The 22,535-nt window shown below is 50.4% G+C and overlaps 1 protein-coding gene across 5 annotated transcripts; it reads right to left on the bottom strand.

The window, feature by feature from the left end:
* Nucleotides 1–4,919: 4,919 nt before the first annotated feature.
* On the bottom strand, nucleotides 4,920–21,967 carry ZNF275 (zinc finger protein 275). 5 transcript variants are annotated; one of them, XR_007460528.1, is made up of 7 exons: nucleotides 12,775–15,806; nucleotides 12,614–12,693; nucleotides 12,203–12,311; nucleotides 11,666–11,736; nucleotides 11,356–11,444; nucleotides 7,674–11,043; nucleotides 4,920–6,104 (listed from the first exon to the last, which is right to left on the bottom strand). XR_007460528.1 is itself a non-coding variant. In XM_049644452.1 (7 exons), exon 7 carries the CDS (start codon nucleotides 10,983–10,985, stop codon nucleotides 9,858–9,860), a length of 1,128 nt encoding a protein of 375 aa, XP_049500409.1. In that variant the 5' UTR covers nucleotides 10,986–11,043; nucleotides 11,356–11,444; nucleotides 11,666–11,736; nucleotides 12,203–12,311; nucleotides 12,614–12,693; nucleotides 12,775–12,867; nucleotides 21,832–21,967; the 3' UTR covers nucleotides 4,920–9,857. The 5 variants fall into 5 exon arrangements, 4 of the variants coding, with proteins under 4 accessions (XP_049500409.1, XP_049500408.1, XP_049500411.1 ...); XM_049644452.1 differs by adding an exon at nucleotides 21,832–21,967 and having other exon boundaries at nucleotides 4,920–11,043; nucleotides 12,775–12,867; XM_049644451.1 differs by having other exon boundaries at nucleotides 4,920–11,043.
* Nucleotides 21,968–22,535: the final 568 nt, after the last annotated feature.

The raw sequence follows: 22,535 nt of genomic DNA, 5'->3' as shown, positions 1-22,535 counted from the left end.
CAAGTGCTCACCCTAGATGCGCACGGTTGTCCTCCCTGCACTTCACAGGATCCAGAGCACAGATACACCTGTGCAGGAGCTGACCCAGCAGTCAAGGCAATGCCCTCGAGCTGAGCTCCTGGGCGTGGTTCCTGGACCACTGCTCAGCCACAAGGTGCCCTTAGGGTCCAGGATGAGGCGAGCTCATCAGGAGGAAGTGTTGTGAAGCTTTTTATAGCAACTCAACATCACCACGATATCTTTATTGCATTTTACAAAAGCCTTAGGCAAAATGGATTGGGGGGTGGGTGGACATAAACTGGTCTTTCACCACAAATGGTTTGAGAAGCACTGGGCTTCCTGAGTGACGGCGTGGAAGAGAGATGTCCCTTCAACCTGGAGTGCTCTGCTGACCCTTATGAGAGTAACAATGTTCAGTCTTCTCTAAGCCACTAGCTGCATCATTGCTGGTCTCTTGGTTGGAGCCATCTAGCGCTGCCCTCCCTGACTCAATCTTATAGCAGTGTTCGTGTGTGTGTGTGTGTGTGTGTGTGTGTGTGTGTGATGGGGCAAGAGTGTCCATGCGTCATTGTGCCCATCAGCGAAACCCCGCAGGACCCCTAAATGTGCACCGAGGAGGGGAAGCTGGGAACAACGTCTGCTATATCCATGCTGTGGAGTACAGAGCTATAATTAAAAACTCTCTCCCAGGCACGCTTCCTTATGGATCTTCTGGGAAAGGGGGAATTGGGAGAGAGAGCAAGTTGCAGAATAAGCATATAGTATGAGAAACTCTCCAGTGTGTCCGTACATATATGCATGTAAACGTGCAGGAAATGTCGGGAAGGATCCCCCTGTCTGGGACAGGGGGAATTGAGAGGGGCCTAGAGAATGGCTAAAAGGAGCTTTTATTTTATTCCTATTTGTTTAATATTTTAAAATGAGAATTATATTCATGTTTTGCTTGTGTATTTAACAATAAATTTAAAAGAATATAAAATAGAGAGTGTTTATGTGTTAATAATAATAATATGACACAGAATAATTCCTCACTCGCTGGTTTGGTAGACTCGCATAGTGGTTTGGGTTTCCTGCTTTTTAATGTGCCCTCGGGTTCTGGCCCCCTCGCTCCTGCCCTCAGTTTCACTCAGCTGCTCTGGGACCCTCCACTTCCCTGAGGACCCCATCGTAGCACTGAGTAGAACGACTCGCAGAATGGGATGCATCATTCAGTTGTTTGATTCCACGTAGGCCGTGAGTGTTTTCGGAGAAAGTCCTATGGACAATTCTCATTTTTGCCAGGATGAAATAAAGCAGAACTTCCAGGAGGAAATATCTCCCAACTTGTATACAACTGTTTCTTTGATAAATCATCTCTGATCTTGAAATAATAAAGAATGTAACACACGAAGAAAGGAACCAAGTTTCAGAGAAAAACAAGGCTCTTAAAACACATTTGATCTCGACTAAACACACTTCACACCAGACTTTATAACGTGCTTTAGGGAAATAGTTGCTGTCACAAGGACTGCTATAGTAACTAAACACAAAGATTTTCTGAGATTTGACCAAACTGTTTATCCTAGGTACAAAGTTCCTTCTGGAAAACATGCTACTGAAACTTTTCTTCCGAAATCCAGTGGGCTGCTTGAAAAACGTTAGGCATCATGCAGCTGCCGGCGTAAAGCCTGAGAGCACATGGCGCGGGAACCCGAGAAACAGGTGCCGGCAGCTGAGACCATGGCCCCTGGAGCGGAAGGCCGACCCTGACAGTCGGAGGGTGAAAATGGACGACAAAATTATAATAACAGTTGCATTTGGAGACAGAGTTCCAAATTCTTCTTGAATTTTAGAAGTTCGCTCCCTGATAGTGACATTTGGCCAAATGCATCTCCCACACCTTCCTGAAGTTCATCCTCCAGGCACCTGCCAAGTCCGACCATCTCCAAGCAGGATATCCTGCTATCACCACCAAAGTGGCTGTCCTGGAACACACAGAGGCCTGGAAGGACTTGGATCTGGCCGGGTCTCCTGCTCCCTCTAACACGCCAGGGGCTCCGGCACCCTCCCTCCTGCCCTTGCCCCCCCCCCCCAGCTCCCCTGGGCCCTCCTCCTTCCCCAGGGTGTAGGGTCCTGCGCTTCCCCGGCCTCCGTGTCTCCCCATCCGTAAAGGGGACCATCGGCGCCCAGCTGGGGTGGCGGTGGTGGGGCGTGAGCCAAGGAGGTGCTGCAGGGGTGGGGAGCGGGGGACCCGTCCTGGCGGCCGGCGTCGGCCTCCCGTCCCCCGGACGCGTCCCCAACCTGGACATGCTGCAGGATCCTCTGGGCGCACCAGTCCCCCAGCTCCGCGTAGTTGCCCGCCAGCTCCTCGTCCGCCTCCCCCAGCTGGTCCACGAGGTTGAGCAGCATCATGGGCACCGCCACGGACTCGGAGGCCGGGGCCCCGGGGAGCCGGGGCCGGCCCAGCCCCGATGGGTCCTCCCGCACCCAGTACACGATCTGCTCCATCATCTCCACTGCTTCGCTCTGGGTGGGGAGAAGGGAGGCGAGGGGAAGGTCCGGGCTGAGGCCGCATCCCGGTCCCTGAGGTCCTGCCTGGGGGTGGGGTCCTGACCGGGATGTGGGGTGGGGGGAGAGCCCCCTCCTCCCACCCACTCACGGGACGCCTTCACCGAGGGCTGACTCTGGGCCCAGCGTCGTGTCGGCTGCTGGGGGCCGGGGTGGATCTGCCCCACCCTGCCTCGGGGGTTCCCAGTGTGTGGATGCAGGCCACTGTCAGGCAGCCATGTCAGATCTGAAAGCACAGGGGGCTCCACGGAGGAGGGAGAGTTCCCTCAGGGCCAGGGCAGGGTGTAGAGGTGGAGGTGTGAAATCAGCAGGACCTGCGGACAGAGGAAGGGAGTTCATTTGCCAATATTGAACTTCTGTGTTTAGGTCTGTCATTTTTCTAAGTGTAACCTGCATCCACTAAAGTATACAAATCCTAGGAGCTCAGCTTGGTGAATGTAGGTCCCACTTGTGACATTTTGGCAACGTGTCTGTCTTGCCCTGGTGCTCTGTCCTTAAAGTGAGGATTGTGTCATCCGCTTTGAGAGCTTATCACACAGCAGGTGCTCAATAAATGCTTGTTGAATGAAGGTCAGAAAAGGGGTGTGGGGCGAGGGAATGCAAGGATTTTCTGACCTGTCTTCCCTGAAGAAAAAAATGGGGACCATGCTTTTTATTATATATTTTAAAATCTTTTAATCAAAGCAATATTATGGGCTCAGTGGGAAGAAATTGAAACAGCTCACCAATGTATAAATCAAACTAATAAGTGCATGAAACCATGAGAAGCCCAAGTACCCTCTCCTCTGAAGGTCTGTGTCCCCCAAAATTCATACATTAAGATCCTATCCCCCAATGTGACCCCATCAGTTGGTGGGGCCTTTAGGAGGTGATTGGGTCATGAGGGCAGAGTCCCCATGAATGGGTTTAGCACTCTTATAAAAGAGACCTTAGGCACCTTGCTCACCTTTCCGCCATGTGACGACACAGCCAGATGACAGCCATCTATGAAGCAGGAAGCAGGTCTTCGCCTGATGCTGGCTCTGGCAGCATCTTGGTCTTGGATTTCCCAGCATCCAGAACTGTGAGCAATAAATGAGTGTTGTTTTATAAGCCACCTTGATGGCATTTTGGTGATAGCAGCCTCAACAGACAACAAGGCTAGCGGCCCCTCCCAGGTGGGATGCGAGCTGGATAGAAGTGGGTTGGGGCAGATGGCCGTGGGCAGGAGCCTGGCCCGGGAAGTGGGCGTCTGGGGACTGTCAACTCTCAGGTAAGCAAAAGAGTTATTGGGGGTCTCAGAGGAGGGTGTTGTTGGAGAGGCTACAGGGCTCCAGAAGTCAGGGGGCCCTAGGAGAGGGTCAGAAAGGAAGATTCTCAACCCCCTACAAGAAGTCCCAGGATATCCCCTACCCTCTGGGCCCAGTGTTAGTTGTCCAAACAGATCTGTGGCCTTGGCTTTTGCATAACTGAAATTTGCCTGAACACAGCTTGCATATGTTTGAGGGAAACATAGGTGGACTTCTCAGTGGCAAGTACATCATGAAACCAGCAAAGCAGATGAATGGTTCTCTCCAAACAACTGGCTTGTGAGCAGAGATGGCTGGGATGGCAGTGGGGTGTGGTCGTATCACCACCACCTGCCAAGAAGCTGCATTTGGGGTGGAAAATTAATTGATAGAGTGATGAGGATGGGACCCTGGGGGAAAGATGACATGGGTCTTGTCTGGGCACCTCCAGGGAGATTGGGATGGTGGGGGAAGGCGTGTTCCTTTCCAACAGTTTCTCCTTGCTGTTACAGCACACCATGGTCCTGGAGATCCCAACCCAAGTGCTCATGGGGCTCCTGGGTGCTTGCCCTTCTGGGACTGGGCAGCTGACTCCACAGCTGAGCCTTGTTTGTATTTGGCAGGTGAGGGGAGTCAGGAAGCCAGGGGCCTGTCCTCACTACCTGCCTTTCTGGAGGCAATGATCATTGGAGAGAGGGCCAGCCACTGGTCAAGAGGACTGACCTCCTCACTCCCACCCTCACCTAGACCAGAGAGGCTGGCTGATCCTCAAGTCCTAGTAGCCACTTCCGTCACTCTATTTCTGGTCCCTAAAGGAGGAGCTCAGAGTCCAGCCTGGTGTTCTGCTGCCGCCCGGAATTCAGACTCTGAGGAGAGCCCTAGCCAGGGTGGGAGAAGGGACCTGGCTGAATGACAGGCCTCTTCTGCCAAGGGACAGCTCAAATGTCCATGGAAACCAGCCCTTCTAATCGGGGCACCTCCTGTCCCCTCCAGGCATCCAGTAAGTGGGGGTGGGGGGTGGGGAAAGAACTTTAGAGGGCAGAGAAAGGAGCAAGGGAAGAGCTGTTAACCGAAACTCTGACAAAATAAGTCAAGGAAGACCAATGCCATTTAACATATATTTATTGAAATCTACTTGATGCAAGGCACTGTGCTAGATCTGGTAGGGGAATCAGACATGAAGGATCACCCCTGTCTTATAAGAGCTCACAATCTAACAGGTGGGAGAGGGTGGGGAGGCCGAAGCTCTAGTGCAAGGCTGATTATAGTAAGTGCCATAAAACAGACAAGTTAAGGAGATCAGGGAGGGATGAGAAAAAAGCGCCAACAAATGAACGGTGGACTGGGGCGGACACGGCTACTCTTCTTAGATATGCAAATAACATTAAAGGCCAAGTTAAAAGAGACCATTTCTAGTTTCCAAAGTAAACAGCTAAACTGATACCATGAGAAGTACAGAATGTAAGTATACTAGTAATAGAGAAATTCTCAATTCCCCAATCTCACAGATTTTCTGGAAGTAGCGAGACACTTCCAAAGTAAAGAACAGGGTGGGTGTTGACTTAAATCATTTCATGGGGCACACATGGGATCCGTACAGGAACACCCGGACAGAGGCATCGGTCAAACTCACTGAGACTAAAAGGCATAGGTTTTCCCCATCTGAGTGAACAGAGTACCACATTTAAACAGGTGTCTACAACAGTCAGGTGGGACTCGGGCCAGGAACTAGAGTCGGGTAGAACATGAGGGAAACCAGCCATGTGATTCTTCTCAGGAAGCAGCCAACTGGTAAAAGGCAATTGACTCTTGACAGATTGCAAAAAGCAGAGACCCAATCAGGCTGGCTCAGGTCAAGGGAGTCTCTGGTGGGGACACAAATGAACTGGTGAGGGCAGTTGCCAGAAATCCAAGAACATGATGGGGCCTGGACTGCCTCAGGGAGACAGCTCTGGAGTGCTTAGCAGGATCTTCAAGCTGGTGCCACCTATCGGGTCAACTCCCCTAAGTGCTGCGTGGCTCCCTCTTCCTTCCAATACCAACGAGAAGATTCTCTCTCGTTTTTCTTGTTTGCACTTCACAGAGAACCCGAAAGGCCCAGCCTGTCGTTGCCAGCCAGCTCCGATGACAAGGTGCTGCCCTTGAGTCAAGTGTTCAGTTCTGGTTTGATTAGTGTGGCCTGGAAGGGGAGTGAGGGTCACAGGGCACACAACAGGGCTGAAGCCTGGAGCACGTGGAATGCCAACACTGTGAGACAAAGGTACCCTCTGTGATTGGGTGGGGCTCATTCTGGAAATGCAGAAGTGGGTACGACACAACTAATCAACACAGTTAATCTTAATAAGCAGCAAAAATGGTAAACAGGAACTTTCATTTAAAAATTTCAGCAAGTATTCAAAACTTTAATAAAAGCAATGGAAGGTTTCTTTCAGAATATAAGAAAAGGATATATTTCTAACGCGAGTCGGCATTCTATGTAACCCAACTGCTCTTCATTTCCCTTGCAAAAGAAATATGGGTGATTAGAAAGAAAAAATGAAACGAGGTAGATACACAAATGCATAGACGAGCCCACACAATAGGAAGCTTGATCACATTTTGCATCTGATGTAGCAGTATACCTACAGAAGCCAAGGAAATCCACCCCCAAGTTACCAGAGGCAAAAACTGAACTTGGCACAACTACAGGACACACATTAAAGCCACAGACTGCTTGCGCCAGAGAGAGCACAGACTTCACCCGCAAACACAGTGACAGAGAAGATGCGGTCTTTAGTGTTAACTCTAGAAGAGGGTTTGGGAGAAAATTATAGAATGGGGAATGGAAAAAAGTCAAGGAGGGCAGGACAGGCGGCCAGGATGCCAAGATGCCATGTCCTGGCTTGGGAGAGAGGGAGCAGTGACGACAACGCTAGGTTCTGAGTTAATACTGTATCTGGATCCTTCATAAAACCTGACAGATGGCTAGTGAACAAGCAAGAAATGGCAGAGCGCTCCCAGTGAAAGCTGCCAGACTTGCCCCCCGTGAATGTCAAATTCTTTCCCGAATGACAGTGGTGTCAAACACGTCCTGACAGCTTGAAAAGAGAAAACTGATGCCGAAGGAAGCGGTGATGGCAGACACAGTTTCACAACTACTGCGAGAACTGAAGCCCACAGAGCAAAAGGAGTTGCTATGTAACAGGTGCTGTTGGCTTCTCTCCAGCCTGAGGGTCAGGCTGGAGACGTCACAGAGAGCCACCGTTGTGGCCCGGGGGGCCATTCCAGAGGACCTTCTGGCTAAGGTCACAGGGGTCGCCATGGGACCCTGCTTCCCAGGATGGGGGCCTGAGGAGCTCTTCCAGATGTGCCTGCCGGGAAGCTCGGCCTCAGCCTTGGCGGGCCCATCAGAAGCGTATGCTTCCTCTGTGGGCCCTCGAGAGGCCCCCCAAGCACGGCTGCTGGGAAGTCACACCACAGCCCCAGCATGGCTGGCTTCTACCTGCGGGTTCTGCAGGCCACCGGGGGCCAGGTTTCTGGCCAGCCCTTGCTGCTGTTCCCCCCGGGGGAGACTGTCGGAAGTCACAGCCTGGCCCCGGGATGACCAGCTTCTATTTCTATGCCACACGGGCCGTCAGAAGGGCATCGGTGCCCTCCAAACCCTTCTTTTGTCACCCCTCCCGGGCATGGCTGCTGCAAGTCACAGCCCAGGCCTGTGGTGGCCAGCTTCTATCACCAGGCCACACCGGGCATCGGAGGGGCGCCGTTCCTCTCCGAGCCTTTGCTCTGCTGCTCCTTGGGTGTGGCTGCGGGAGGTAACATCAGAACACGTGGGTGAATTTCCCCCTAGTTGCCCAAAGCAAAAGCCACCAAACTGACCTCTTTCTAGTTCCAGAGTCACTCGCTAGGAGGAGGATGCAATCCACATGACAGCATCGGTCAAGTGAGTCTTCTTGTGTTCGAGGAGATGTGTCTCTGGTGGGTCTGCTGCTCAAGCACTGAATCCGTGCTGGGCATGGCCAAAGCTCCCTGGAGCTTGGAGGACAGCCAGCTGTGGCCAAGACCACGTTTGGACCGCCCCATTGATCTAGTTGAGGCCCAGCCCTGCTGCTGCCAGGTAGGGCTATACTGAGGAACAGTCAGAATGTTCTGGCCATCCGAGATGGAAGTTTCTCTCGCGTGTCTGAGTGGCCAGGTTGGATAGTCAAGTACTGCCCACAGACATGCAGAGTCCGCATCGTGGATGAGGAGAGAGCCTGCTTCTGGGGCCCGTTCCCATCCAGCCTGCCCACCTGGTGCATCCACCTTCTGGTGGGGCAGGGCTTTCAACTTTTCACTTGTAATTAAAATTCTAGAAAAAAACATCATCGTATCTAACTACTGAAGCAATGAAAGTTACGGCTTCACGGACAACAGTGAATGCCCGGGTATGTAAAAATTAAGAGCTCGCACAACAAAAATGTAATAAAACTGCTCCAAAGAGCAAAGCAATAAAACTGGAAAAGAGACCGTCACAATCGATGTAGAAAGGACTGCTGTATAAAGTCATTATGTCCAAAGGTAACTTGATAACTGGTCAAAGGAGATGAACGTACGGTTTGCATGCAAGGAAACAGGAACAGTATTTAAGTCATTGCACGAGAGAAAGAAGATGAGACTAGGAGTCAGGAGGCCTGGGTCCATCCCCAGTTCTGGTACTAATGAGTCATAGGATGACGGCATTAATTATGGTGATGACAGGAGATGACCTTCACTGAGTGTGTGCCTTCGGGCCAGGCGTGGCATCACAGTTCCCACGATAACCTTAGGGGTAGTCCTGGGATCGCCCCTGTTTTACAGAGCTTGAAACAGAGGGCTGGCTCTGTATGAGAGGCTACCATTCCCGAACAAGAGGCATCACCTTATACTTGAGTCCTGGAGATGTCCCTGTTACGGGGGTGCCCTCAGCTATTTAATTCTGAAGAAAACAGTGCTGCTTGAGGACAAGACCTATTAGCCTGGAACAGACCCCAACCGATGCTAGTTTTGGACACACGTGGAAGTCACTGGAATGAACTGGTTCAAGAAAAATGGATGCAAAAGAAATGTAACCCAGATTCAGTACTTATTCCTAAGAGTATGACCTCACAACGACAAGTTATAGATGCTTCAAAAAAGTCTTTTAAAGGTCATTTGAAAAGGCAAACACATCAAGTGGTTATGTTGTAGGGCTACAGGACAAATTGAAGAAACCAACAATCGTCCTAATGTTATGTGAACAGGTACTTATGGCTTGGGAGGAAACTTCTAGCGAGAGCTTTGTGCAGGGATTGTCACAGTGCTACATGGCACACAGCTTAGATGAGTTGAAGCCATTGGATGTGCTTTGAAACTGTCGGATGACTCAAGAGGGGGCTGCGAGGTTGGGGAAGATGGTGAGGTCAGAGTTGCGTGTGAGGCTTTAGGATAAAATGATCTTGTGGAACGGAGTGAGGGAAAACAGGCGGCTTTTCTAAATTAATATATTATTCTATGTAGTATGTGATTTACAATATGCATGTATAACTGAATTAATAAATTAAATATTATAAGACATTTGAGTATTCTATTTACATCCCTAAAAATTTATAAATTCAAGTAGGCCAAACGACTCTGGGGCTTTGTTCTCTCCAGGAGAGCTTGGGTCCCGTCACACGGAGGCCGTCATTGAGTCGCTCCTGAGGGAGCGGCCTGGAGAAGAGGTCCTGCGAGCTCCTTCACCCCCGCAGGCAGGTGTCTCTTCTCTCCTCCTGCTTCAAGGCCCGTGGATGTCAAATACCTTGAGGGTACTTCCTGCCAGTTAAACGAGTCAAAATAAATTAGAATGTCGCAGAAGCAACTCTCAACAGGCAAAATGGGAAACGTGTGCACTTATAAATTGCTGGTGACGGTATAAATTGGGTTCAACCTTCCGGACGAGAACAGACATAAGCGCTACAAAACTGGTCATCTCCTTTGACTCTGCCCTCCCCTCTAGGGACTCGCCCCCCGCGGGAAGCCGCCGCCGGCCATGGGGCCGTGGGGCCGTGGGCCTCGGGGCCTCGTCTAGTCATGGTGGGTTGGCTGATGCTTCTGCAGTGCCGCCCGCCTCTTGAACACGCGGCCACACTCGCTGCACTCGCAGCGTCTCGCTCCGCTGTGGGTCCTCCGGTGGCGACTCAGGCCGGAGCTCCGCCGGAAGGCTTTCCCGCATTTGTCACACTCGTAGGGTTTCAGTCCGCTGTGGATCCGCCGGTGCTTGATCAGGTCGGAGGGCCCCCGGAAGGCCTTGCCGCAGTCGCCACAGCCGTAGGGCCGCTCCCCGGTGTGGATGCGCTGGTGCTCCAGGAGGCTGGAGCTCTGCCGGAAGGCCTTGCCGCACTGGCCACACTCGTAGGGCTTCTCGCCCGTGTGGATCCGGCGGTGCTTGGTGAGCTCCGAGCTCCTCCGGAAGAGCTTGCCGCAGTGGGGACACCCGTAGGGCTTGGCCCCGCTGTGGATGCGCTGGTGTTCGGCCAGGCCGTTGACACCCCGAAAGGACTTGCCGCAGTCATCACAGTCGAAGGGCAGGTGGCCGGTGTGCACGCGCTGGTGCTTGAGGAGCTCCTGGCGATCCAGGAACTCTCTGCCGCATGCCTTGCAGGCAAACGGCTTTTCGGAAGTGTGGAGCTTCTGATGGCGAAAGAGGTGGGTGCTCACCTTGAAGGACCGCCCACACTCCTCACAGTCAAACGGCTTCTCTCTGCTGTGGACGCGCAGGTGCTGACTGAGGCCCGCGTTCTTCTTGAATCTCTTCCCACATTCCTCACATTCGAAGGGCTTCGCCTCCCTCTCCATTTGCTCTCTTTCCTCCATGGCATCTTCCGGCGCTCGGCTGGGCCCCGGCTGGGGCTCTGCAGCCACGTGGCTCTTCCGGTGCTCGTTGAACTCAGAGACTCCCCTGAAGACCCTCCCGCAATCGCCACACTCCCAGCCCTTCTCCTCGCTGTGAATTCTCTGGTGCTGCACAAGGAGGACCTTGAGCCGAAAGGCATCCCCACACTCCTTACATGCAAAGTGATGTTCTATGGGCAGGTTCTGGGGGCTCCCCCCACTCCCCTCCGAGTCTCTGCTCTGTTTGACCTCAGGGCTGGGTGCACCGGCCATCGGGGAGCTGGTGGACGCCATCTCCTGGGGCTGAGCGTCTTCACCCATTCTCTGCTGTTGCGTCACCAAGATGCTTTTGGAGACGGGCACCGCAAGACACTGTACTCTGCAGAGGAGGAGGGAAGGAGGTTACTTTCCTTGGTCAACAATCACCTTCCTCCTGAGACAGCTGCTGAGCACAGGGCCCAGAGACCACGCAGCAAGGTGGCCAGTGCCCATCCAACCAGAAGCAAGGACTACAGAGGAATGGGGCAGAAAGGTGTCACTGCTGGACGCCCCCTACCAAAGGGGTGCTGAGGAGGTCTCCCCTCCTGTGACTGAGAAGCAGCCACACCCCCTCCCCAAAGGCTTGGCGGGGGCCTCCTCCACAGTTTCTTCGCACTTTCCGGGGTTCTTTTGCACTCAGCGGAATGCTTACCTCAGTCTGTGTTCAGGGATGGCTCAGATGCCAGCACCACGTGGCCTTGTACCAGGTGAGGAGCCAGGCAGCAATCAAAACAGGAACTCCTGCTGGCAGAAAAGGAAAAGGGTTTTGGTGGCAGCCAAAGATGCCATCAGAACACAGCCGGGTGGGGAGGGGGGCGGGGCGCACGGCCTTCAAAGTCGAAACTCTTTTAATCCACCAAGCGTAGGTAGCTTGGCTGTGCCCTCAGGCAACTCATTCATCCCTGCCCTTTCCCAAGGGCTGGCTCCCGCCAGAGACTGGATGAGGCAGAGTCTGGGCCCACCTGGGTGGAGTGCCAGGGACTTGTTGTGAAGAGCTGGTCCTCCCTTTCTGCCTGCTCACACTCCTCAGTGCCTGCAAACGGAAAGTCCTACTGTTCCACAACTCCCAAAGTGACTCAGCAGTCTCGCCCCTCCCACCATGTGCAGCCCTCAACAGGGCATAGGGCCTTGCCATGCCAATCTCTCTCTCAACAACAAACTGTAATAAAATGGCCATTCAGTTTTTGTGCAATTTAGGATTAAAAAAAAAAGTTTTCCAAATGATAGTGGCCACTTTGTTCTAATTTCTTTCCCAGTAAAAACCTGAGGAGGCCTCTTTCCATGCCCTTAGGAGTTGGGAGGGGGCCCTGCCAATTTGAAATGGTGAGGGTTGGCAGACCCTTTGCATTTTCTTACAGCCGATCCCTAGGGTGGGGGGGGCATAAGCCCCCAGAAGGCAAGGTTGTGCAGGGGTAATCCAGGTGCCCCTCAACCCTCACTCGGCTGCACAGGACCACGAAGCTGTGGGGAAGCTGGTGGAGGGCCAGGGGCATCCTTACCCACGGAGTTCACATTCCTGTAGTATGCCAGTGTCCTCTGCTCAGCGTCCAGTCTCAGGCGCTCCTTTTTTGTGAGGTACTGGGCCACGTCATCAAATGTCACTGAATCCTGTAAGAATTCCCAGGGATAAGCAGTCCTTCTGTGCATTCTAGAATGAGGCAGGGGCAGCACTAGTAATAGCAGGGATAAGAGGTGAGGGTCTGGAGTAGATATGCATCGCTAGCGTGGAGATCTAAGCACAAGCGTCAAGAAATCCTGGAAAGAGAACTAACCAAGCACCAGAAGACCTGGGCCATGGCCTTCGCTTTGGCCTCCCAATGTCTTCCCAAGAGACCCCAGTTCAGTCACTTTCCTGGATTGAAATGCAGCTCCCGCACCAGCATAATGGGAATTATAAGCCCGGCAGGTACCCGTTTCTTGGTAGACTCTCAGGAGGACAGCAGAGGGATGGAAGGCAGCAGCAGGGGTTCAAGTCCTGTAGTGTGTCATGCTGGGAAAAGAGGTAGAGGCTAAGGCAGACTCAGGGAGCAGTGACAGTTTCCCAAGCCAGGCAGGGGGAAGCACAGCTCACCTGGGCCTCAAGGATCTCAAGAGGGCCTGCCAGGACCTGGTTTCCTGGGGGTCCATCCTGGGGAAGGGCAAGACCCTGGGGGGGCAGGCAGAGCTAAGGAAAGTGAAAAGAGCCATGAGCGACAATAACCCTGTCTCTGGGTCACCTAGGACAAGACTAGTGATTTCCTTTTCCCTGGTTTTAAATCTTATTCAGTCTTCTCTTGCACAGCAGCTGAGTGACAAGCCGGAGCCACAGGTATGCCTAAGAAAACAGACCCCAAACAGTGGAGAACACAGGTAGCAGAGAATACAGGCAGGCCAGAGAGAACCCAAACAAAACAAATGAATGTTGGCCCAGGAACAGCCCGGAGAATATAGACACAGGTGCAGAACGAATGGTAGCGAGCCTGACTCTCAGAGACAGGCCGGCCACAGGTTTCCTTAGCAGCCAGCCTCAAAGAGGTCAGTGCTCACACTGCCCAGGAACGAAGCTTCCCCAAAAGAATATCAGAAGAACTAACTAAGTGAGAAGTGAGAGACCTTTCCAACTTTGTAGGGGCAACAGAAAAACCAGATTGGGCCACTGGAGGCAAGAGAAGTTAGGTCTTCTTGACCAGAAGCAAGGCCCTGTAGAGGCCATACCCCATTCAACTGAAACAATGAACCAGGTGACAGCGAGAGAGATGCAGACCAGACCGTTTCTGTGGTATGTCTGACAAAATGAAAAGTTGAACAAAATTGCTGGAAAAAAAGAAGCCGCAAAGAAAAGATCTTCAAATACCAAGCTGCTAAATACAAGATCTGAACGATATGTACAATTTACCTTTTTCTCCCAGATTGCAAAATATGTGAAATATTGTAATTAAGATACCACAAACGTGTATGCATCATAGGCCTCCCATTTCAGTGAGTTCAAAGGAACAGGATTATGGTTTCTGTTCTGATATCAAGTCAATTCAATTCAATCCAGACCTGACTGAGAAGGAGGCATTATTCCAGTAGCTCAAGGAGTAGAAAACCCAGATACTCCAGGAAGACTTTTGCATAAAATTAGATATTATATTAAAAGGGATAGACAGAGACTTCCACTTCTGGTCATGATAGAGTAACAAGGAACAAATGATGTCCTGCCATAAACAAGTAGACAACTGGACAAAATAGCTGTGAAACAAGTTTTCAGACATTGGACAGCAGGAAGTGCTGGATCATGATCCCAACAGAAGAAACACAGTGGAGATGAGCCTCATCGTTGCCCGGCTCTGCCTGGAGGCAACTGCCAGACTGAGAGTGTAGGGAAGGGGGGGACTCAAACAGAGCTTGGTGGCTCCATCAAGACACAGACTAGCATTTGGGGCAGCTGATGCAGCTAGAGGCTGCAGAACACAGTTCCAGAAAGGAGGGAGCTATGCAGGAAAAACGAGCTCCAAAAAATCAGCAGAAGGCTCCCCTTGAACTTTTCCTAACACGCATGCATAATAAAACTCCCAAAGACTAGGAAAAGAATGACCAGGAAGCTTTAAGCTGAACAATTTCCAGGACACACAAAGGTAGGGAGATGTTCAGTATCCAACCAGCCAGGGTAGAGAGTCCTCCGTGATCACCGGGGGCATTCAGTATAGAATCAGAGGGGCCAGGCCTTGTAGTACGACTGACTGACCCCTGGAGTCACAGCTACCCTGAACCTGCTCTACAAAAGCTTAGAAATAAGCTTCAACGTGATGAAGCTGTTCCATAAATAACTACCTCCAAAAAAGGAAGTCCAACACTTCTCAAAGTGAAACAACAAAATCTAGACACTCAACAATATAATCTCTATGATGTCCAACATCCAAGAAAAAATTACTGAAATGCCAAGAAGCAGGAAAATGTGACCCATGGCAAGGAAAATCATGTCAATAGGAAACACTCAAAAATGAAACTTACAGACAAGGATAACAGCTAGTTTGTGGATAAGTATTGAAAGAAAAACAGAAACATAATGAAAAAAATGGGCAATATAAACAAGATCCAAATGGGACTTCTGGAGGTGAAAACTATGATAGTTAAAATAAAAATTTCACTGGATGTGATTAACAGCAGATTAGACAATGAATCCCCTCCCCTCCAATATTAGAAAACTTGAGGACATAGCAATAGGAACTATCCCAAGTGAAGATCGGAAAGAAAAAAAAGATATTTAAAAAAGTCTCAGTGACCTGGGATAACAGAAAATCACCTAACACATATGTGATTGGAATCTGAGATGAGGAAAAGAGGGAAAAGGATAAAAACATAGTTGAAAAAATGATGGCTGGAATTTTTCCCTCAAATTTGATGAGAACCAATCCCTATGCAGACTAAACACACAAACAACAAAACCAAAAAAACCACACACATACACCAAAACACACCATAATGAAATTGCTGAAAACTAGTGTGATAAAGAGAAAATCTTAGAGCAGCTCTGGGGGGTGGGGACGACCTGTTCTTTACAGAGGCACAAAGATAAGAGTCACTTCTTATCAGAAAATTTGCAAGCCATCAAACAACTGAATGACATTTTTAAAGTGCTAAAGGAAAAAAAAAACCCTGCCAACCTAGAATCCTATATTCATGGAAAATACCCTTTAAAAATGAAGGCAAATAAAAACTTTTGAGACAAAACGCTGAGAGAATTGGTCACCAGCAGACCTGTACTATGAGACACATTTTTAAAAAATGTTTTTATTTAATTTTGAGAGAGAGAGAGAGAGAGAGCACGTGAGCAGGGGAAGGGCAGAGAAGCGGGGGTGGGGAGTGAGGGGTGAGGGGTGTGGGATGTGGGGAGGGGACAGAGGATCTGAAGCAGGCTCTGCGCTGACAGCAGAGACCCTGATGTGGGGCTTGAACTCACAAACCATGAGATCTTGACCTGAGCTGAAGTCAGATGCTTAAACCGACTGAGCCACCCAGGCGCCCCTGTACTATGAGACATATTAAAGAAAGTTGTTCAGGTGAAGGAAAATGATACCAGATGGAAACGTGGATCTACTCAAAGGAATGAAGAAGAACAGGAATGTAAATATGTGAGGAAGTAGAAAACACTTCTACCTCATTTATTTTTATTTATATATATTTATTTACTTTTTAAAAGTTTATTTATTTTGAGAAAGCAAGCAAGCAGGGCAGGGGCAGAGGGAGAGGGGAGAGACAGAATTCCCAGCAGGCTCTGCACTGTCGGTGCAGAACCCAGTGCAGGGCTTGAACTCATGAACTGTGAGATCATGACCTGACCAAAACCAAGAGTTGGACGCTTAACTGACTGGGTCACCCAGGGACCCCCCACTACTTTATTTTTAAATCTTTAAAAAAAATAACTGATCATTTAAAACAATAATAATATTAAGGTAGTGTGGGGTTTTATAACATATGTATAAGTAAAACATATGATTGTGTGTTTTAGGAAGCCCTCCAAGACTCTGATGCATGCTAATAAGCCAGTAGTGAAGATAAAATACAATTCTAAAAAAAAAAAATCCAAAAGAAGAAAGATAAAGAAACAAAGGAAAAAGAACAGATGGGACAAAAAGAAACAAACAGCAGGATGGCAAACTTAAATCCAAGCACATGGATAATTAAGTTAAATGTAAATGGACTAAACACTCCAATTGAAAGGCAGAGGTTATTAGACTGCATTAAAAAAACAATACTCAACTTTATGATGTCTATAAGAAGCTTTACATATAAAGGCCTTAAATGTAAAGACATAAATAGTTGAAAAATAAAACGATGGAAAACAATATACTATGGGTCTAAATAATCCCAAGGACCAAAATAAGAAGAGAGGGTGAATGGTGAATGTGGTGCAGTGTTCAGGAGACCTTACTGAAGAGACCTAGAACTCGGAGCAGGAAGAAAACTGGAGATGTTGAACATAAAATCAACAAGTGGTAGAAAACAAGAAAAAAAATGCAAAAAAAATCAACAGGTGGCCAATATGGATGACATGCAGATTATAAAAATGCAAATCCTTCATAGAAGATGTAGACCGACAGTAACTGTTTATTTAAAAACTCCAAAGAGCGTAGGGGAAGGGGAGTGACTTGCTAAGTATATATTTGCATTTTAGGAGAAAAAAAGGAATAAACAGAGTGACTTGTAGCTGAAATGAGCACACCTATACTGTAACGTGTGCCACACTGGAGAAGAGTCTGGGTTTAGAATGGTCTTCTGCTTTCTGTTTCTGCAACATATGAATTTTTAGTGACCAAGCTGTATTTCTTTGGTAATCAGAAAAGAATAACAATTTTAAAAGATCTGGGTAGACTTTAGATAAGAAAGATGCTCAGCATGCAAGAGGGCAGGGCTAAGGCCAGAGAGACAATGGGGAATGGCCCTGGGAGCTGAGCAATATCCTGAGATACTGACATGGTCAAGGTAGATACAGGGGAAAGGGCTGCTAGGAATGTGTGGGCAGTTCCAGAAAGCTTAGAGATAGGACCATGGGATTGGGACTTCCTGGGCTCGTCTCCCCAGGTTCTCAGTGCCATGCACAGGTGAGAGCAGAAGGCATCCTTTGGTCTAAATGTCCACAGAAGCCCCATTCTCATCTTTAACCCACTGCCCAGCACGGGTGGTTCCTTGGTGTGTGAGTGAAGCCCTAGGTACCCAGCAGCCAAGCCCTCCATGTCCCACTGTCACCTGGGTAGGGCCCCCTCTGGGCAGTTGGATTCTTCCTGGTATATATTTGATGTCTGGTTTGACTTTGACTTCCAATACAAAACAAACTGGTCAGAGATTACTTATATAATTCACTGAAAAAGTTCACTTCCATTGACATTGAGCTTTTGCTCACAAGTGGAATGGAAAGAATAGCTCACATTTACCTTCTGAGAAAGATGAGCTGTTATAAACTTGTCTCACTGTCCTCAAGCCAAAGACCTAAGGCCTTAACTCCTTAAAAAGACCCTTGCCCAGGCCACCAGGCCCATATCCTTCACCCCACATCTTAGTCATTCCTTCCAGACACTCTGGCATTCATTCTGTCCTAAATATGCCAAGGTGATGCCCCTCAGGGCTCTGAACATGCCACAGGAGGTTCCTTCTAAGAATTTAGGCCTCATTCAAGTGTCAACCTCCTCAAAGTGTCTTCACTCTCCAGCCCTATCACGATGTACTCATAACACCTTTCACTACCTAAAAATCCTCTGAAATTGTTTTTACCTGACTCCCCAGGAGAAATGTCACCTCCCACAGGAGAGAGACCTGCTCTTTCTTGGTCACCCCTGGAATCCCCAGGAGCCCCTGGCACTGAGTGGACACGGGATAAACTGTGGGGGGAGGGGCATGTTAAATGGTGCAAACCTTCAGTTACAGAGCACCTACTATGTGTTTGCTAATGTGCTTCTCCTTCCCTTCACATAATTTCATTATTGCAACCTATAGTTATTACCACCTCCATTTTACACAGAAGGGAGTCATAGATCCAAGAGCTTAAGTAACTTGCCTAAGGTCCAGCTCCTAAGATTTAAGACTTTTTGAGCCACACCAGAGAAAAGAAATAGGCAGCCTTCTAACACCAGGCCGTATCCAGAGAACAGGCAGTTACTGAATGTAACGAAGTACCTGTAGCAGACAGACAGATAGAGAGAGAGAACCCCAAGCAGGCTCCACGCAGTCAGCATTGAGCCTGACATGGGGCAAATCTCTGCCTCTTAATATAAGTAATATTATCTTTCTTCTTTAAGTGTGATCTGAAGTGTGGTCTAATGACTATATGCTCCTTGAGAGTGAAGGCCCTATCAAAGGTTGACTGCAGATTCCACCCTAGACACTGCAGCTGCTTGATGAGCACAGGGAAATCCTCTCGATGCTAATCCAGTGCCTGACAATCTGAATAATGTATTCTACAACATGAGAGCTCACGTGAGTGCAGAAATAGCCCTGATATGTACTTTAGATGGCAATGTAAATTTTAGTCAACTTACTTATGTAGACTTTTCTGTATAGAACCAGAAACATTCAGAGAACCAGAATAATCATTCCTCTCTGATATGAAAGAACAGAAATTAAGAGTTGAATTCAATGGAGACAAAAAATAACCCATGTCAAAAAAAAAAAAAAGGTAGTGAATAATTAGGTGTCTTCTGGTTGCATTTGAGCTCAGAATCCCTCCTCAGGATGTCTGGCTACTAGTAAGGGTCGCTTCTGAGCCTAAAAGATCAGTGTTTGACCAAGTCCGTGGCACAAACAGCCATGCAACCTCCCTAGCAGGTACTGTTTTTCCCTGCGCAGTGGAGCAGGGGTGAGGTAGCAAGGCTACCCAAACTAGATCTATCTGGCAGCTTCTAGAAACTTCTAAGGGGTGCCAGAAATACCTGGACTCCCTGGAACATCTAAATAAGGACCTGTAGCAGAATGTCCTCAGGCCCTGGAAGACAATAGGTAGCTCATGGTGTTCAGTTCAGTTCAGTTCTGGGCCAGAGCAAAAATGCCCTGGAGGGTGTCTTTATAGGTCAGACAAGAGACCTCACTCTTCAGCATCTAATTCAGATAGGTGTCTGCAGCTTTCTGTCCCATTCAAATGATTACCTAGATTCCCAATTCTCCTTATTAGAGATCTGTTTTCCTTTGAGTCTTGTTGCTTAGACTGAGAATTGTCTGTGGGCAAAGACGGTTTAGTGACACTGACATACATGAAAATACAAGCACTTCTAGAATGCAAAGAATATTTCACACCATCTTGCATCCTCACCCGTGGGCATCCTCACCCTAACAGCATGACCAGCTTTAAGGCCAGCAGACGTGGTCTGTAAACACCCAGACTTACCCAAAAGAGACATACAAGGATAGCTCATTGTGTCTTGGGACAATTCTGAGCGATAAGTCAGGCAGGAAAGGTCCCACCTGTTAGACTGAAATAATTTGGGGGGACAGAAGCAGACTTGGATGCATCTTCCGAGAACGTGTCTGTTTGGGTCGTGAGTACTTAACCAAAGGACAGACCGACACAACACACACTGCCGAGATCCTGATCCACCCCGGCCAGGCAAGGCCAGGACCCTGACCCGAGCCTCTGGGCTGGAGCTGAGCCTGGCCTTCACATGCTCTCAACTTGTCTCGTCAGGATGTGGCCATGAAGGTCTTGTTTGGGCCCAGCCTGTACCGTGTAAGCGCGCTGTTGCTAGAAGTGGCAGAATCCTAAAGGGCCAAGAGAGGGTGTTTCACCAGGAAAGTCTGTTTCTCTTGGGATGTTTGTGTCTGTGTGTGTCTTTTTCCGTGTGCGTGGGTGGGAGGCATCTGTCTCCATCTTCCCCAGTTTTCCTCTCTCACTTTGCCTGGGCACCTGTCCCTCTCTGTTTAGGTTTCCGTTTTCTTTTCCTTCTATTAAAAGCCAGAAGGTAGACCAGAAGGGGATTTTGTAGTGTTTGTTGTACTTAACTGAGGAAAGGTTTATGTTGCCCTTTCCCCAAGAAGACGCATGGCATCTTACTAAAAATCAAAATAAATTGTGAAGTTTAGATTCATTTAGGTTACATTGCCCTGGATATGAGAGATTCTACATGGGTGTGGGGGGCTGCTCATTTGGTGAGCCCAGGCAGGTTAGGAGCAGGGCTAGATCAGTGTGTTAGAACTCTGGCTTGGGGTTTGCTAAGAACTCAAAGGGCAGAGTAGCGGGTGTGGGTGGGGCCAAGGAATCTGCATTTTCAACCAGCACTCTTGGGACTGGAATGTGGAGCTGCACTTTGTTAGTGCTGGGCCTGTCTAGCATCTGGAGTCTTCCTCACCTCCAGCACTCAGAAGACAGGACTCTGGCCTGTGAGCCTCCAGTATGGGATCCCACTGTCTTTGCTGATTGTCAGACTTCTCGGAAGAGAATTCACACTTTCTAGTGATTTTCCAAGGGGTCTCTCACCCAAAGAAGGCTGAAAATCACTGCTCATCAGGATTCTAAACATAGATCCAGGGACATTTTTGGGGAATGGACTGGACTGTGCAAGGCACGGTGCAAGCTGCTTCTACTTAAAGGCTCAATGGGGAAGGGAGGATGGGGAATGGGGTGAGGCAGCATTAGTACCCAGAGGGGGTGCTGTTCTGGCAATCTCATCTGAAATCCTTTGGTAAAGGAAAAATGTCGGGTCTGAGGTTTAAGAGAAAATATTTCACTGACCAAAGAGACCGGAGGGGGGCTGGCAGCCAGGCTAGGCCAATGCTGGCTGGAGGGCGTCAGTTGGAACAGGGTGGGACCTCCGGGAAGAGGGCCAGGATTTTGGGGGGGGGGGGGGGGGGGGTTGAATGGGGCCATGGGGTTTTGGGGGGCGGCAAGGGGGTGGTTGTGGGGGGAGGATGGAAAAAGACAAGAAATAAACCAACCAAATATAGACTAGAGGAGGCAGCAAAGGAGTTTAGGGGGGGGGGGCACAGGAGCAGGAGATATGGCCCCCCAGAAGGGTGACAGAAAAAGCCCTGTTCAGACCCAGAGCCTGGAGCTCATCTTCACCCAGCAAGGGCTGCCCCCCCTTGCGCTCCCTCACAGTTCTTGGACTCTGGGCTAGTCCCCCATCCCTCCCCGCCACCCTGAGGCTCAACCCCCACCCAAAAGAAAAGGAGGAACTCCATCAGCAGGAACCGTCCTCAGCTCATCCATCCAGCGCCCCTGACTGCGTCTCAGCCCCTCCCCCAGACCGGGAAAAAGCCCTTTAACCTTCCCAACGCCCCCTCCCCCTTAGCCTCCATTGCTCTGGCGCAGGGGTCCCCTCCTTCCCATAACGACCAGTTCCCACTTCCTCGTGTCCCCTCAAAAGCAGCGTAGGCCTCGGCACATCCGTGATTCCCGCTCCGAGCGCCGGCCCCCGCGAGAAGGCCTTCGGGCCTCCTCGTACCCGCCATAAGAGACTCGTCCTTCACTCTGGATGGCCTCAGGGCCGAGCGGGCCCCGAGGCGCCCCCCAAAAAACGCTTGGCCGCCCCCCACCGCACACTCTGCGGAACACTCACCCTAGCTTCGCGCACTCTCCCAGGCCGCCCCCCTGCGAATCCTCGCGTGGCCCAAACGATCAGCCCAATCCTGCACACCCTCCCGCTCCCTGCGCACATCCTCCCGTGGCCTTCACGCTCACCCCGGCCCCGTGGCGGCCGACGCGCGGACCTCGGCGGAGCGGCGTTGGCGAGGCCCAGGCAGGCCCGGCGTGGCAGGAAACGCCACGGAGCCGCCCGCGCGCGGCTGAGCCCAGCAGCCCCGCGGCGCGTTTCCGGAGCCGCGGGCGCAGCCGGGGGTAGTGGGGGAGCAAGGCCCGCCCCGGCCCCGGCCCCGCCCGGTCAGCCAGCCCCAATTGGCCCGGAGAGGGGGCGGGGCGGGGCGGGGGCGGGGCTGAGGCCCAGGGGGAGGGGCGGGCGCGACTGCGGGGGATCTGCGCGTCCGGGCCAGATTCCTAAGTGGAGGAGGGAGGAGTGGAATGAATGTGGTAATGAGTGAGTAAATGAATGAATGCATGAATGAATGAATGAATGAGTGATCGAACGAAGCAACCAGCCCATGAAAGAAGGAACGAAGCAATGGAAAGAACCCTGCCCCCTCGGACGCCTTCTGGATGCTAGTGACGGTGGGGGGACGGGAACCGAAAGCGAAGCAGAGCAAAGCCAGATCTCACGCGAGGGGTCAAAGCTCCTTACTGAGTCACCAATGCCGTTGTGAGCTCTTACTGTGCCAGGCAGTAAGAATACAGCTGTGAGCAAAACCAGGCCGGATCCCTGCCCTCAGGGGGTGCGTATTTGGCGCCAAAAGCTCGTGTGTGTGTGTGTGTGTGTGTGTGTGTGTGTGTGT

Source organism: Panthera uncia, chromosome X, assembly GCF_023721935.1.
Source record: "Panthera uncia isolate 11264 chromosome X, Puncia_PCG_1.0, whole genome shotgun sequence".
Lineage (NCBI taxonomy): Eukaryota > Metazoa > Chordata > Mammalia > Carnivora > Felidae > Panthera > Panthera uncia.
Note: the sequence above shows the minus strand (reverse complement) of the source record. Positions and strands in the feature narration are given on the sequence as shown.

Bases quoted from the DNA above. Each gene is read 5' to 3' on its own strand.
- ZNF275 (XM_049644452.1), bottom strand. From the start codon at position 10,985: ATGGGTGAAGACGCTCAGCCCCAGGAGATGGCGTCCACCAGCTCCCCG.